Source organism: Lepidothrix coronata, unplaced genomic scaffold (genome assembly GCF_001604755.1).
Source record: "Lepidothrix coronata isolate B3197 unplaced genomic scaffold, Lepidothrix_coronata-1.0 Scaffold104, whole genome shotgun sequence".
NCBI classification, from domain to species: Eukaryota; Metazoa; Chordata; class Aves; order Passeriformes; family Pipridae; genus Lepidothrix; species Lepidothrix coronata.
In genome coordinates this window covers 1,010,233-1,026,045 of record NW_016690284.1, presented here as the reverse complement: position 1 = coordinate 1,026,045, position 15,813 = coordinate 1,010,233, and the positions used below count along the sequence as shown (strand labels likewise).

The following is a 15,813-nucleotide window of genomic DNA, read 5'->3' as shown; positions in this document are numbered from 1 at the left end:
TATTTCACCAGTGACTTAAATATATAGTTATTCAATAATAGCAATTACAGATCATTCACTTAATCCCCAAGAACATCTGTGTTTTTCTTATATAAAGGAAAAGAAATTTCAAAACCAACAAGTACACCAGTTCTTTTTCCATAACATGTATGGAAATACCGTAAACTATCACTTAAAAAAAGACCAAAAAAAAAAAAGGGGTGGGGAGATAATAACAACTGAGTTTGCACATTGTCTTGCTTTTGTTTGTTAGTACAAACCTCTTACCAACTTGACAGCGGACTCAGCCACCTTTGTTTCCAAAGGAGACCAAAAATGAAGCTTGTTTTGCACACATAGACAGACAGCACCACACACTATTGCAGCCCTGCCTTGCCCTCCTCCCTCAATGCAACAGCCAAGAAACAACAGTGACCTGTCTGGAGCACAGAAAACGTTCCTAAACCCCTGCCAACTCTTACCCAGTTTGGCATCACACTTCAACATATCAAGTATCGAAATCAAACAGGCATTTTCACATTTGTGACAAGTGATAAGCCAATGGCTGGCAATGCAATGTTTTCTGCTTACTGCAACAGGTATCCCTGCTTCTGAGAAATCACTCAAGCTCTTCAAGGTGGTCTTGAACATAAGCCAGTCCTCCTGTTACCAGGGCAGGAATGCACTACCTGTACTAGTTCTGCCCTTGCAAGCCCTGGTGAAACAGAATCTATAAAGGTCAATGCAGTGTGCTCTGGTGACCTCAACAGGAAGAAGTTTGCTTCTAGGTCTTGGGCTCAATCTGCCCTCCAAATGAGACCACAGACTTGCATAAAGGTGAGGACAAAATAAGGGTAGGGGACTATGATGCAGTGCCATCTATATGCTTGTACCAGGCAACGTGTTGATCACAGCAGCTACATTCATCAGGACCTCTTAAGAGTCCATAAAATCAACACACTCCATGATTATACAACAAATTGGATTTTTTTTTCAGAGCATCTCTCTTTTTGTATGTGAACTAGCACAGTAGTTTATAATTTGGCACATTAAATATAAATTAAATTTTAGTCCTGATTACCGGTGACTGCTTTGAGCACAAAAGAGTCACAAGCTAAATCTGGAATTGATACATATAAATGGTACAAAGTGAAACAGTAATCATAAAGGCATTTTTAAAAACTATACATACTACTTAATCTGAATGAAAATTACATATGTTGAATTACCTAAGAATAAGTTCTTTAAATTCCCAGTGCTTAAAAATGTGCTGGTTTAAGAGTTAACCATACATTCAGCAATTCTATTGAACTAAAATTTCACTGTAAGTCTCTGGGCATACTTAGACACATTTACATATATTTACACATAATGTGTGAAATACATAGGTAGTCATATCCAACTCCAAGTCTAGCTGTCTATCTCATGAGAAATTTAGAACTTCATTTAAGGAAGGCAGCTGTTTCATGGATGTATCTGATTTCAGTCTGCATAGTATCACTGCAGTCACACATTAAATAAAACACAGCTGGACAATGCTCCACCTATTTTACCACCCTCTCTGCTAACTGTTTAGCACTAACATCTGTTGAAAATAAACTTTAGGAAACAGGGAGATCGTGAAAAAAACCCCTTTATTTTAAAATATTTTGCACTGGAAGAAGTTTTATTTACTTATAAAGAAAGCCTCACAGATATTCAAACAGATTTTAATTATGAGATTTATACCTAGAGTTGAAAGAATCCTGCTCACTGAAGCTATCTTATAAAAAATATAATATTATTACAAATACTTTTAGTTTCATGTGATTGGTTTAGTTCTGTATCTGCTGCCAAGATGTGGTATAGCTGTGCAGTTCATCTTCTCATTGCTAATCACAGACACAAAAATAACTTCTTTGGTTTATAATCTTCTTACGAATTCTCTAGAAATGCTATGCAAACATTTTTAATTAAAGTTAACTAGACTTATGTTCTTTAGGACTGAGGACAGTCTGTAGTGTATTATGGCTAATTATTTAAGCTGTATCCTCACAAAAGTGCACATTTTAATGGAAGTAACGATGAAACAATCATTCTCTATGTAGAAATAAGTCGTTCTTTATCAAACTTCCTATGAGTCAAATGTATGTAACCTAACGTTAGATGCAAAAACTATGCCTCACTGTAACTTATCTTCTGCAAATCTATATATTTCCACAGATCAGAAGTCATTATCTCCTACCTTTTTTGTTCTTAATCCACATGATCAAGATGTAACAGCTTTCCTTTTGTTAAGTATTTTAAAATATGGGAGTTTTAGCCTTTTCTAATAAAGCAAACTTAATGACCAAGAGCTGTACAGAAATATACCTCTCACTGCTTTTACAAAATTCACAGCATAAACCTGCTGTTCATCTCCTCAAGCTTGAAGAACTAGTGACAAACTAAGAACCACAGTGAGAAATATTTGGACACAAAACCAGCTTCCTAATACATTTATCAAGCACAAAATTCTTTTCATAATTTACAAACCCTATCAGGCTCTGGACCACTGAATTGTTCAGCTTGCTTGAGCAATGCATACACTATGGTATCTAAAAGCCATTTCTCTGATAAGCCAGACCACTCTGGAGCTCACTTCTTCTTAGAACAAAATGTAGTATCTGTACTTTCAACTTTTTGCCTCTGCAAAAAAGGAACATATTCTCTAAAACAACAAAGCTAGTTCAAGAAGGCTCTTCTATTTCTGTTTCATTATTTTTCATTATTTAATCTTTCTATTTCTGTAACATTATTCATATTATATTAATATTAATAACACTACAATATTAATAAAGCCAATCACATTGCTACAATGCCTACTCTTTTCTTCTCAAATTTTCATTTTGAAATTATTTCCGTTAAGTTCTACTTTTACTTTTTTTAACAATAAACCAAAGAGAGAGATATAATCTTAGCAGGATAAGCCTTTTTCCTTTAACTATACAGGAATCCAAAGTAAAATCCTTTAAGCTATTTTCACTGGGGTGTGACAGTCTTCAAGATTTAGAATTGCCTTTCATCACCATATTAGATAGTGCAAACATTTAGATAGTTCTTAACTATAAACTGTTTATTACGTAAGAGAGAAATGCACTTAGAAATACAGCAGGGCACATTTTATCTTAGCATTTGATTGTCAGATTCTTTATTGCAGCTAGCTTCAGGGTACAGATAGTGATGTACTGGCTAAACCAGACGTATACAAAAAGGAATAATATATGAATCTGTTAATATTTGCTGCTGGCAAGCTTGTGTGTGATTTCCAGTTTCTGGAACAGGGGTCTGGCACATATACATATGGAATGAAAGGGTGGAATATTATGGATATGGAAAACTTACCTTAAGTTTGAAAGGGGAATATAGTATATTTGGATATCCTTCATCTTGTATTTATACAAGAAATTTCCAGATGTAGCCAGACTGCCCTCTTCAAAGCATGAAGCATGTTACTTACTTGGGGGAAACTGGAAGATTTGCCTGCTGTTTAGCCATAATAGTGATGTTCAGTGAATGTAAGAATAGTCATTGTAAACTATTTCTATTAAATATTGACATTTCACTGGAATATTTTAAATGCTGTGAAGATATCAATATAAATGTTAAATTCTATATTAAAAAAAAAATCTAAATAGACAAGTGAGTATCCCATTGTAAAAAAAAAAATAAATCTAGCTGGTGTGAAACAAGCACAATCCTGGAATGCTGTGATTGACAAGATGTCAAAGACACACAATGAACTGGTAGAAACTGGAATTAAAAAGGCATGTGTAGACTAGCAAAGCTTTCTAGTGGACAGACACAAGACGTCAACAATTTATTAATGTGAGCTATTTCTTATGCAAAAAGCATCCTGTAACTGTGCAAAGATCCAACAATCTCATCTTCCCAAAGCATGAGTATAAATTCCCTCAAAGGACTTTCCAATTAATGGAGAAAATGTTTACAGCAAGTTTCAGATCTTACTACTGGTTTTGTTACTCTGTCTTCGCAGCATCAGATGTAAAATCCATCAAGAACAGCAAAATAAAGTTTGTAAAAAAAATTTCCAAATAAGACTTGGACTTGGATTCCCATTCCAAAAAAAAAAGTATCGTACATAATAATTTTTTATTACTTAAATCTGTGCCTTTAGTTGTACAGTATTCTTTCAAAATGGCTCCAGTACTTGTGAAACTTTTCGTCTCTGAAAACTCTACCTTAAAACTTTCAACTGCACACCACAAAACTAAAGCTTACAGAAACCCTTTCAAAGCAAACAATCACTAAATATAGAAATGTATTTATCTTACACCTATAAATCATGCAATTATTTGGAAAATACTTTTAACGTGAGTATTTGTAATTAAAATGTACAGAGCTTAGATCTGCTTAACTTCAGTGCATGCTGTGACATCCCACTTTTCTTCCCCTTATATTTTGAGGATAGGGTGGATTAAGGGCTTGTGAAAAACAGGTTATTTGGATTACCACTTGATCACATCACTTTTGGGAATATTCATGTGGGCAGGATATTATTATAGTGTTGAATTTCAATATTACTGTGCATTTTAAGTTCTGTAAAATCACTTTGAGCTTTAGCTAAGTAATTTAAACTGATCAAAATACATAAATTACTCTAGCAATTTAAAATCAGAGTAAGATTTTAAAACCAGGAAAAAAGAAAATGCTAGCAAAGCAGTAATTCAGCAATAATGTAGCGGATGCTCACTTCTGAGCAGGAAATAGCTGAAGAATGGAGTTAAACATGCCACTAAGTCTTCTATGAAACAAGAAAGTAAAAAAATAAAAGTTAATCAGTAGCTATAAAAATCTTTCCATGAGCAGTGAATCAATTTGCTTAATGAGAATTATGTTGAAAATCATAAAACATTGCATCTTTTCTGTTCAGATTTGCACTACGTAAGAAGTCTAACCTATCACAGATTTATCTGTTAAAACTAAGTCTTTACTACTAGTAGTGCAGCATTAGATAGCTAAATGCTGATAAAAACTACTCAAAGTTTCTAACCAAATTTAATACTAGAAAAAAAAACCACCTGACAATATTTTGGGTGTACAACCTGGTTTCCTAAAGGCATTTAAATTTAGAAAGCATGACCACTTCCTACAAACCCTGCCCCCCCAACATCCTTATGTGATATTTTTATATTACAGCTGGAATGATATACCATAAAATATGCAATGTATGAAACTGAGCAACATGATCCAGGCTGCCATATACAGAGAAGTTGTTCATGCAATCCTGTGCTGAATGCACTCAGGAAAAGTTAGAGTTAAAAATTCACACAACAGGTAGCTTCATCAGCTGGTTTGAAAGATCAAGAAAGGCTAACTCAAAAAAACCCTGTTTGTAACCACTGGAAAACATCCTGATTCTTTCCTGTTGGAAATTGCTTATCCTTATTGCGGAAAATGAGGGGAGCTTCTCTGTTCATTGAAGAGATTTTAATAGATTTTAACTGACAATACACTTCAAAAATAACTCAATTCTTTCCGTATCTCTATGAATGAGATACTCCCACTCCTAGACAGGAGAACCAGGCACACAGAGGTTCACTGATTGCAGGACACCCTGCACTCTTGATACTAAAGACTGGCCCCCATGGATCAGTTTGTTCAGAAATACGTATTACTACCGGCTTGTAAAAAGCTCTGAGTGGGCAAGCACAGGCAAGATGAGGAATTTGAACCTATCTGAACTGCAGGTAAACCTCATGATTTTACTGCATTGCCCTGTGAATCAATAATTTTCAAGATCCTGTCTTATTTTAACCACTAATGCTCTTCAACTCTCCATCTTTGCCAGACACTTTTCTCCACGTCTCAGAACATTTAAATTCAGAGAGTTCTAATGTGTTGTGTTATGACTGACTATTTCACACTATTGTTTCCACTATTCATTCAAAGTTTGAAGGAAGTTATTTTTTATGTCCTTTGAAGCTGTTATTTTAAGCCAAGTTGACAGTGTTCATAATATTTCAAACACACTGACAGATCGTTCTGCTAATGTGCACTGTAAATGCACATGTACATGAACCTTAAAGAAAAAACATACACTGACAAAATAATACACGTGAGAAAATAACACAGATTTATGACAAAACAAAAAAATCCTCTGAGGCAGGTGATTATAATGGATCATGATCCTGCTGAGGAAGTTTGGAGAAAGGCAAGGCAGAGCAGGAATGCATTTGGCTAACTTCAGCATTAACAAGTTACCAATGTCAGTGTCATGAAGAAGAAAAAAAATCTTCCTCCAAAAGTTCCAAAAGTGTTTTTACTCTCACTACATACAGCTGGGAGATTTGGAATCACACCAAAAAAACAGTGGAAGTAGAAAACTGAATGAAACATTCATGGTGTGCATTACTAGTCAGAACTAAAGAAGTGAAATGATCACACACCAAAATCACTTCCTACACACAACAACATAATTTAAGAAAAAAAGCAGATACTGAGATGGCTTTAAGGTGACTTGGAAAAAAACAACTAACCAATGAAATTAACTCACAAAAACCAGCTACTTTGACTTCAGCAGGACTGATAAAACATGTCGTAGAAAATACCTTGTCTTTCTCTAAATAATAATAATAAAAAAATCAAAAATTATTTAATTACACCATACTAGACCAAGTTCTATACTACAGAGCAGTGTACAACACAAGTGATGTGACTGTGGGGATGGGGATGCCACCACACAACAGGTTAATTTTTAATTTGTTTGCCTTTGATAAACACATCGGTAGGATTCCTGTAGTCAGGTGTAGCAAGTAATGCACGAAAGAGAGAATAACAAATCTATACCAGCATCAGAAACTCTGACTACAGTGGCAAGGGAGATTTGTGGGAGCTTCATCAGATGGCTTCTGTCACCTCGTAAAGTGGTATTGTGGTGGCTTCCCACAAGCACTACACCACTGTGCCTGCCTCTAATGAGCACCCCTTTTGCTCGAGGAAAGGGCATCATCATACTCTCTTTCTTGTTGGGGTATTCACTTCTGCCCTTGGAACTGCTGCTTGGCATTTCAATATAAGAAGAGGCAGTGGGCAGAAGCTGATGCACAGGAAGTTCCACCTTAACATAAGGAAGAATTTCTTTACTGTTGGGGTGACCGGGCACTTGCACAGAGAGGTTGTGGAGTTTCTCTCACTGGAAATATTCAAAACCCATCTGGATGCAATCCTGTGCAATGTGCTCTGTGATGACTCTGCTTGAGCAGGGAGATTGGACCAGATGACCCACTGTGGTCCCTTCCAATCTCATCCACTCTGTGATTCTGTGCTGCATTCACAAACCTTCTCCTGTGGGAAAGCAGGGGCTTTACATTTTCAGTGAAGAGAAACTTCCCTCTTTTTAAAGTGGGCTCTGTGTTTGACAGCAGTTTGTACCTGACTCAAAAACAAGTGCATCTAAAAACCTTTACAGACATCAGAATAACAGGCACTATGGATGTGTATGTCATGTGAGCCATAACATCTCGATAGAACATCTTCCCAGATTTAGTTTGTTGTGTTACTGTCACATGCAGGAACAGTGGGACAGGCATGCAAGATCAGGGTAGAATGTCATTTATATTTTTGCATAAAGGCAAAACCAAATTCAGTCAGTCACAACAAGCCTTTATTGGGTCAACCCTGTCATGACAGTATGGTCAAATAAGCTACAGCTTTAAACATCTTCCTGAATCTTTCCTTCTTCCTGCTGCATATGGACCAAACCCATAGTCTAAAACAATGATGCCAGAATCATTCCTAACTGATCAAATATAAGAAAATATAGCAACTATTTTCTGATTTCAGACACCCACCAGTGATTTTCGTTACCGGCTCAATAGAGCTTTCTCAAGCTAAACACTAATGCTCTTGTAATTTTGACTTGAAACACGTTGCACTGCAGCACAGCAAAGTTTGTATATATGGCTCTACACTTGTTTCAACTAAGCCAAACAAGATTTGCTGAAAGGGAATTAAAAACTTTCTGTTCAAAAATCAGAAGCTAATACTTCTACTACATATTTCTTCAGGCAGTTTACCCCTCACATCTCAATCCTCCACAGCTTTACCTTTTTTCCTGTGTCACATATCATTTCGTAGCACCAGAACTGCACCAGTTTGTAATGACTTAACATTTTCTTGTTTGCCTTTGCAAGCGTCTCTGTATCCTGTCAGGCCAGTAAGTGCTTTCATTATTCCACTGCAGGAGTCAGTCTCATCCTCTTCTTTTTAATTGTTATGTTGAACACACGTTCCTTTTGAAAAATTTTTTCTTATCCCTTCCCCATTCCCAAGTGTAAGACAAAGGCTTTTTCTAACTATTTGATCAAGATGACTTTTGGAACACCTGATTTTAGCTATACACAGGGATTCCCAGAGAACACCAGCAGGTTTAGATAACAATACCACTAAAAATCCAATTTACACTGCTCCTTTACCCAAAAATCTTGCACATTTCTTAATGATACCAACAAAGGCGAAGACAAAAATTCTTTAGACTTTAAAAATTCAAACCCAAGGACACCACCAACTTAATTTCCACTACGAAATCACTTCAGTCTTTCATTGCTATACAAGGGTCACCCACTGGTGCATAAGACGCACAGGATATATCTTTAAATTACTCATAATCACCTTAAACTGCACTCAATCAGTATTGCAATATGTCATCTTACAGCCACAGAAAAGTTCAAAAGGAAAACCACATGAAAAAGCAGACTACCAAGAGCACTATTGTTAAAACTACACCAGAAAGCTTAATATTTCAATACTGTATATGTTAAAATAAACAACATACACAGGTGATGAAAGCCAGTCTCTGAAAAATTTATTATTCTGTTAGAACAAGTTTACACTTAGGATGAATTCTCAAGCTTCATGCCATTAGGAAGTTTTACTGGGTTTATACTGGAAATAAAAACAGAAATAAAAATAGATGACAATCCCAAAATACAGGCTGTACTTTGAGAATGATCAACAGACTTTCTTTTCCTTTTAAATCTATACATTTCCTCCTGCCTCCAGCAACAGACCTTTTTCAATCTTCATGAAAAGCTCCCTAAATTGTCTATTTTCCCTTTTAAAATCAAATGTTTTGAAAGATGATGTTGAACAGGCTAACATAACCTGTGCTAGTTCAGTATTACTTCCTCCAAGTCATCCTACTGGAATTGTACAGCTTTCAGAGATTTATGATGTCAGTTTCATTCAAAGGATCCTGCCCTTCCCGCCCCACTTCCTCTGTAATCTCTAAAAAATTGACCTAATTCTCATTTTCTCATAGTATCTACACTATTGGTACTTATCCCACTCTTTTCACTTCCTTGGGTAAGATGTGCATAAAGAGAGGATATGGAGGATTTACTAAGAAGATTAATTTTGGAAGCAGTAAAGCTTAGCCTGGTGAATTTGCACTTGACATTGTAAAATTAAACTCCTGGAACTGGACTGGTTTGTAAACTATTCTACACAAAGCAACAGCGAGCACTGATTGCTCTAAGCTTCAAATTATAAAGTAGTAGCAAGAATTCTATATATTCTTTGTCACTTGAAGTCTTTACTGAAAATTCAAATTTGAGTTCAATATGAACAGAAATATTTCATAATTTTGAAATAGTTTCCATTCTGACTGTTTCTGAGTCATTTTCATGCGTTTACGTGAATTGTTCAAATTTGCCTCAATGTTAATTTTTACACATTGGACAATATGAAAATATTTGCCACTTAATGTGCAGCACTGGCCTTATCCTCACCTGCTTAGGTGCTATTCTCCTCTACTATATGGATTAATAACTGATTCCAGTATAAAGTTTTAAGAGTTACTTCTTAATGTATTCAATATCTCAAATAAATTATGTAATAACCAACAAGTAATTACAGCTTTTCTCACACACTGCACCTTAAATGAATAATATTCTAAATACAGGTATCTGGCCAAACTTTTTTTTTTTTTCAAACAGACTGTCAGGAGTTTTCTCAGTGTTTTAAACTGAATGATCAGTTGTAGAAAGGCAGAAACAATATTAAGTTATGCCTACGAGTTATTTAGTTTTCAGGACAGAGGGGGAAGGAGAGCAGGGGAAATAAAATAAAAGATAAATTACCAGAATTGATTTTATCAGCTTCAACATTTAGCACCTGATATATTAGAAGCACACAAGTCAAATACTTGACTTACACTCATATTCCTATCCCAGATCTGGATAGAGCCATCTTGACAGCCAGCTGCAATAAGTTTACCATCTCTGCTGTATGTGCAAGTTGTAGGAATCACCCGTTTTCCTTGAGCTGATCGAGGCTTAAATACACTTTTGTGCTTTTTTTCATTGTTAACATCCCATGTCCTCACAGTTCTGGAAAAAAGAGTTTAAATAAACAGTTGGTTTAGATAAAGTTGATACATATGAAATAACTCTTTTTGTGACATAACCAAACCCATTTTCCAGCATAGATGGTATATAACATTGTTCCAATTAAGTTATAATGGCAAAAAAATGATGACAATTTTCCAAGTAAGAAACATCGTATTCACTAAAACGAGTCTGAAGGTTAAAAATAAACATTCAAAAAAACTAAGACAGTTTTTCCCAAAATTTCATGTAAATATATAACTTATTTACAATTGGAAAGATAACAAATGGTACTAAAGATAACAACAGGTACTACATAGTCTCCACTGTCACTGGAAATCAAGATGAAAGTATTCAATCCTTTGTGAAGAACGAATACTTCAGGAAACAGGAACAAATGTATTAATGGAACAGATTTTCTTTATTATTCTCACTTGACAACAACTGAAAATTCTCCTTTTAACTTATCGGTTATTCTTCAGACCTTTTTTTTTAAAAGGCATTTTGAACATTAATTGCAATATTATTTATTCTAGTTCTCTTCCACTAATCCTGAAGGTCTTAGAGTTCAATTATAAAAGTGTTCTTCAAATACTTTACCAATACTCATTTATGTAATATTATTTTTTCGAGTTAAGTTCTTCTCACATTATTAGCAAAATAAATACATCCTTTCTGTTTTTAATGGAAAAAGAGTATCTGCCTGGATATTCACTGTTCCTTAGATACACAAAAACATCCAAATGAGAGAGAACTAAAATTCTCAGATACAAATGTTTTCTGTCCATTTAATACGTTGAGGTCTTTCCAGATAAAAATTCAAAACTCTTCTGGCATCTAATGCAGAGAAGAGTTTCAGGATTTGGCAAAGGAAGGAAGATCATTTATTTAGAAAGAAAAAAACTCAAAGTTCTCAAGACAACCTCATTTGTTTAGACTATACAAACATTGCCTATGATCCAACAGCACATAATTCACTGGTCTCCAGCAAAGCAAATACAACTCTAACAAAGGCTGCCATTTCTCCAGACTGAGACAAGACACCACAGTATAACATTAGGAACTTCCATCAGAGCTACAAGACCAGACAGGCCACAGAGCTGACAGAGACAAGACACCACAGTATAACATTAGGAACTTCCATCAGAGCTACAAGACCAGACAGGCCACAGAGCTGACATTTATATAACTCTAGAATAAAACAGACAAGAAAATGAGCTGGAAAGAGCTCATAGAAGTTACATTTAATTGCACATTTAATGACAGTAATGAGAAATCAGTAACTAAGTTAGAATGAATCCAGTTGTCCCTAATAAAGTCAAGGTTAGTTTCAGCTTTAAAAGTCTTCAAATCTTGTATCTGTAAGGCATCCGTTAATCATTCTACTTGGAGCCCCACCATAAGACATCTGAGCGTTCTGATGACTGATTTGGGTTTGAGATTTTGGAGGTTTTATTGAGGTTTGGAGTTTTTAAAATTATTTTTATTTAAAATTAAACAGATTACTATTATGATTAGGTCAATTAGAGGATCTTCAGAGGTTTTTTCCATCTTCAATCGCTATGTGATTCTAAGATTCCCTTCTTCCTCTCAATGTGTTGTCAATAACCATCTGAGTTTCCTACCTTTCAGCAGGTACATCAACACTTTCTCCCACTGTGGTATTTGCTCAAAAGTTGAGTCTTTTCCCATTCCCTTTCCCTCATAATATCATAGAATCACGGAATATGCTGAGTTGGAAGGGACCCACAAGGATCACTGAGTCCTACTCCTGGCCCTGCACAGGACACCCCCAAGAGTCACACCACCTGCCTGAGAGTATCATCCAAACACTTCTTGGACTCTGTCAGGCTTGGTGCTATGACCACTTCCCTGGGGAGCCTCTTCCTGTGGCCAACCACCCTCTGGGGGAAGAACCTTTTCCTGATATTCAACCTAAATTTCCACTGACACAACTTCAGGCCATTCCTTTGGGTCCTGTCACTCATCACCACAGAGAAGAGACCACTGCCTGCCCTTCTGCTTCCCCTCACAAGGAAGTTGTAGGCTGCTTCAATCCTTCCAAAATCTCATTTGAATAACCTATACCTTCAGCCTGTCTTCTTCCTTCAGTGATGATCACCTCCTACTGAAAAGCTACATCCTCTCTTACAGTACAAGTTTCCAAGGACAGCCTTGGCATTCCCCTTCTTAGATGGTAACACGATTACATGCAATGAACTTTTAAAGCCTGCCTTCCCCTCCCTATCTGCCCTTCATCTCAGATGCCTCACAACCATCTCAGATGTAATTCCAAAAACAATCTCTCAAGCATCCTTTATCATCTTAATTCTTTATTTCTGCTGGCATGGAAAGACTTTTTTAAAACCTTAAGTTGCCTCCTTTTAGGGTTCAACATTCTGTCAAAACCTCAACAGTTCTGCAACACTACAGAGCATATTCAAACTTTCTTATCATTTTACCTTTCCACTGTAAAGGAAGAAGTACTTGTATACTCTTACTCCCTGCAACACACATTAAAAAAATATGAGCCCTAAATCAAGTGTAATATCAGTAGGTCAGCTGAAAAATCCAAGTTTCTTGAACTGCTGCTTCTGCTGCAGACAGTTGGCCACATTCCCACACATATGAGTTACACGCCCTGTCAAAAATGCCCACACAGCCTACAGTACTGCTGCCTTACTGCTACTGGATCTAATGAGAAAATTTTTCTACTAAAATAAAATAAATATTTTATAAGAAGTCATCTATATATTAGTTAGAAATTTGTCAATCATACCTAAAGAGCCCTTGACTGTTGAGCTAAGACTGAACTCTTTAACGTATTCTTTATGGAAATATTTCCTATTTTTATTTTAAAATGCACATCATATTGCAAACACATCTCATAATACCATGGGCAAAATTTCAGCTTAGCACTGTTTCAGACGGAATCACCACCATCCGAAACATCAAGAGTCGTCTGTAAACTATGTATGTTTAATATTTTCCTTCAGACCAGCGATGGACTAGAAATAGGGACTGCTGAAGAACCTCAAGGACATACCTTCACTGGAAATGAGAGGACATAGCCTTAAACTGTACCAGGAGATGTTTAGGTTGGACATTAGGACGAATTTCTTTACAGAAAGGGTTATTAGATATTGAAATGGGCTGCCTGTGGAGGTGGTGGAGCCACTGTCCCTGGAGGTGTTCAAGGGATGACTGGACACGGCACTTGGTGCCAGCCATGGTCTGGTTGACACAGTGGTGTTCAGTGCACAAGTTGGACTCGATCTCACAGGTCTTTTCCAATGTAATTGATTCTGTGATACCCCATTCTAAGGGCCTTCATCGCATAGTCTGACACACGTTAATCTGCTCTGACACTCCTTTCACCCTTCATGCTCCCTCAATATCCATCTGAGCATCATGTCCCTTCTTTCAGCAGGCACTTTGATGCTTTCCTCTGTCTATAATTTATACTTGGAACTTACTTCACAGAATATTCTGAGTTGGAAGGGACCCACAAGGATCACTGAGTCCAACTCTTTAGTGAATGGCGCATACAGAGTTCAAACCCACAACCTTGGTGTTATCATGCCTTCTTCCAGGCCCTTTCCCTTATGGCGTTTAATTTCTCTGCCATCGAAGGGGACTTGAACAAACTTGGGAAGTGGCCCCATGTGAATCTCATGAAGTTCAACAAGTCTAAGTACAAGGTCCTACACCTGGGTTGGGTCAATCCCAGATATGAGAAGAACTCACTGAGAGCAGTCCTGACAAGAAGGACTTGGGGATTCTCATGAATGAAAAGCTGGGCTTGACTCAGCAATGTGTGCTTGCAGCCCAGAAAGCCAAACATGTCCTGAGTTGCATCCAAAAAAGGATGTTGGCAGCAGGTCGAGGGATTCGATTCTGCCCCTCTACTCCACTTTCATAAGACTCAAATTGGAGTGCTGCATCCAGCTCTGGGATTCCCAGCATACGAAGGACATGAACCTGCCAGAGCAGGTCCAGAGGAGGCAGTCCAGAGGAGGCAGTGAAGATGATCAGGGGGCTGGAGCACCTCTGCTATGAGGAAAGGCTAGAGTGTTAGGGTTGTTCAAACAGGAGAAGGCTGCAGGAAGACCTTAGAGTGCCTTCCAGTACTAAAAGGGGGATTATAAAAAAGAGGGAAAGTGATTTTTACACAATCAGACAGTGATAGAGCAAGGGACAGCAGTTTTAAACTAGAAGAAGAGAAATTTAACTTAGATATTAAGAACAAATTCTTTACTGTGAGGGTGGTGAGGCACTGGCACAGGTTGCTCAGAGGAGTTGTGGATGCCATATCCCTGGAGGTCTTCAAGGCCAAGCTGGACAAGGCTCTGAGCAGCCTGATCTAGTTGGTAGCATCCCCGTCCTTGGCAGGAGGAGGGAGGAGGTTGGAATTAGATGATCTTTAAAGTCTCTTCCAACCCAAATCATTCCGTGATACTATGATTAATACTTAACTCCCCCCATTCTAGACAGAAGGAAAGGGGATAAAAAGGAAAAGAAGCATAGAAACCCAAATAATTTCCTTTCAGGAAATATTGCCTTTAAACTGGCAATATTGCAAAACTACTCTAAGACTGCTTCCGTATATTCTCTTCACTTCTGCTACTGAGTCTCAGTCACCACACCACATAACCATCAACTGAGAGTACAATTTGGAATTAAAAAGCCTCTGGGTTTTTTCCAGAATATTTTATACCATTTAATGATTCTTCCTCCTCCTCATACATAATGAAAAAATAAATGAGTTTGCGTTACAAAAGTTCCATTTTCACCTCTTAAGCTCTCTGGGTCCAGTATGTTGTTTGTGTTGAAGCGAGTAAAAAAATTTTACCTCTGCCTCAATCAGATTATTTCTAGGACACCCATTTTGGTCAAAAAACCCCTCTCACTAAGAGTATCTCCTCCAGCCTAAAAAAGAGTGGGATGAAACAATAACACTGTTTTATGCTCTATGTTGCACCATTTAGCAGAAGTTTATTTATACTAATATTTATCTGTTGATAAATAAAAACAAGATATTTTTGAACTCCACTGAAAACAAAACAAAAACATTTCCAGAATGAGGGATTTTTTCCACCTGAAAACAAACTGTTTAATGAAAGTTTGTTCTCTAGCAAAAACCACATATAGGGATTTTTTTAAACTATCCTCCAACTTATAATGTTGTTTGTTTATGACATCGAGTTTTAATATACTGAATGATAAGTACAATCACATGAACATTTTTAATTTCTTTTTCATACATTTCTTTTCCATTAAGACTGCCATGAAAAAGGGTGCACATACACATGTTTAAATTTAACATTTTAAATGGTGGATTCCACATCTGCAAAACAGATTTTGCAAAACTGATTTTGTATAGTTCTTATATTTGCCAAGAGCAACTCAAAGTAACTTAGAAAAGCAGGGGAATGTTCTTTTGGAAAGGTAATGTGTATATTTTCGT

The 15,813-nt window shown here is 36.7% G+C and overlaps 1 protein-coding gene across 2 annotated transcripts in view; it reads right to left on the bottom strand.

Moving 5' to 3' along the window:
* Window positions 1–15,813, bottom strand: part of WDR70 (WD repeat domain 70) — a 133,705-nt gene that overhangs the window by 48,807 nt on the left and 69,085 nt on the right. For both annotated transcript variants that reach the window (XM_017823660.1, XM_017823659.1), the window contains exon 10: window positions 10,175–10,349. In XM_017823660.1, coding sequence (XP_017679149.1) covers window positions 10,175–10,349 — 175 coding nt within the window. The remainder of the gene's footprint in view (window positions 1–10,174; window positions 10,350–15,813) is intronic.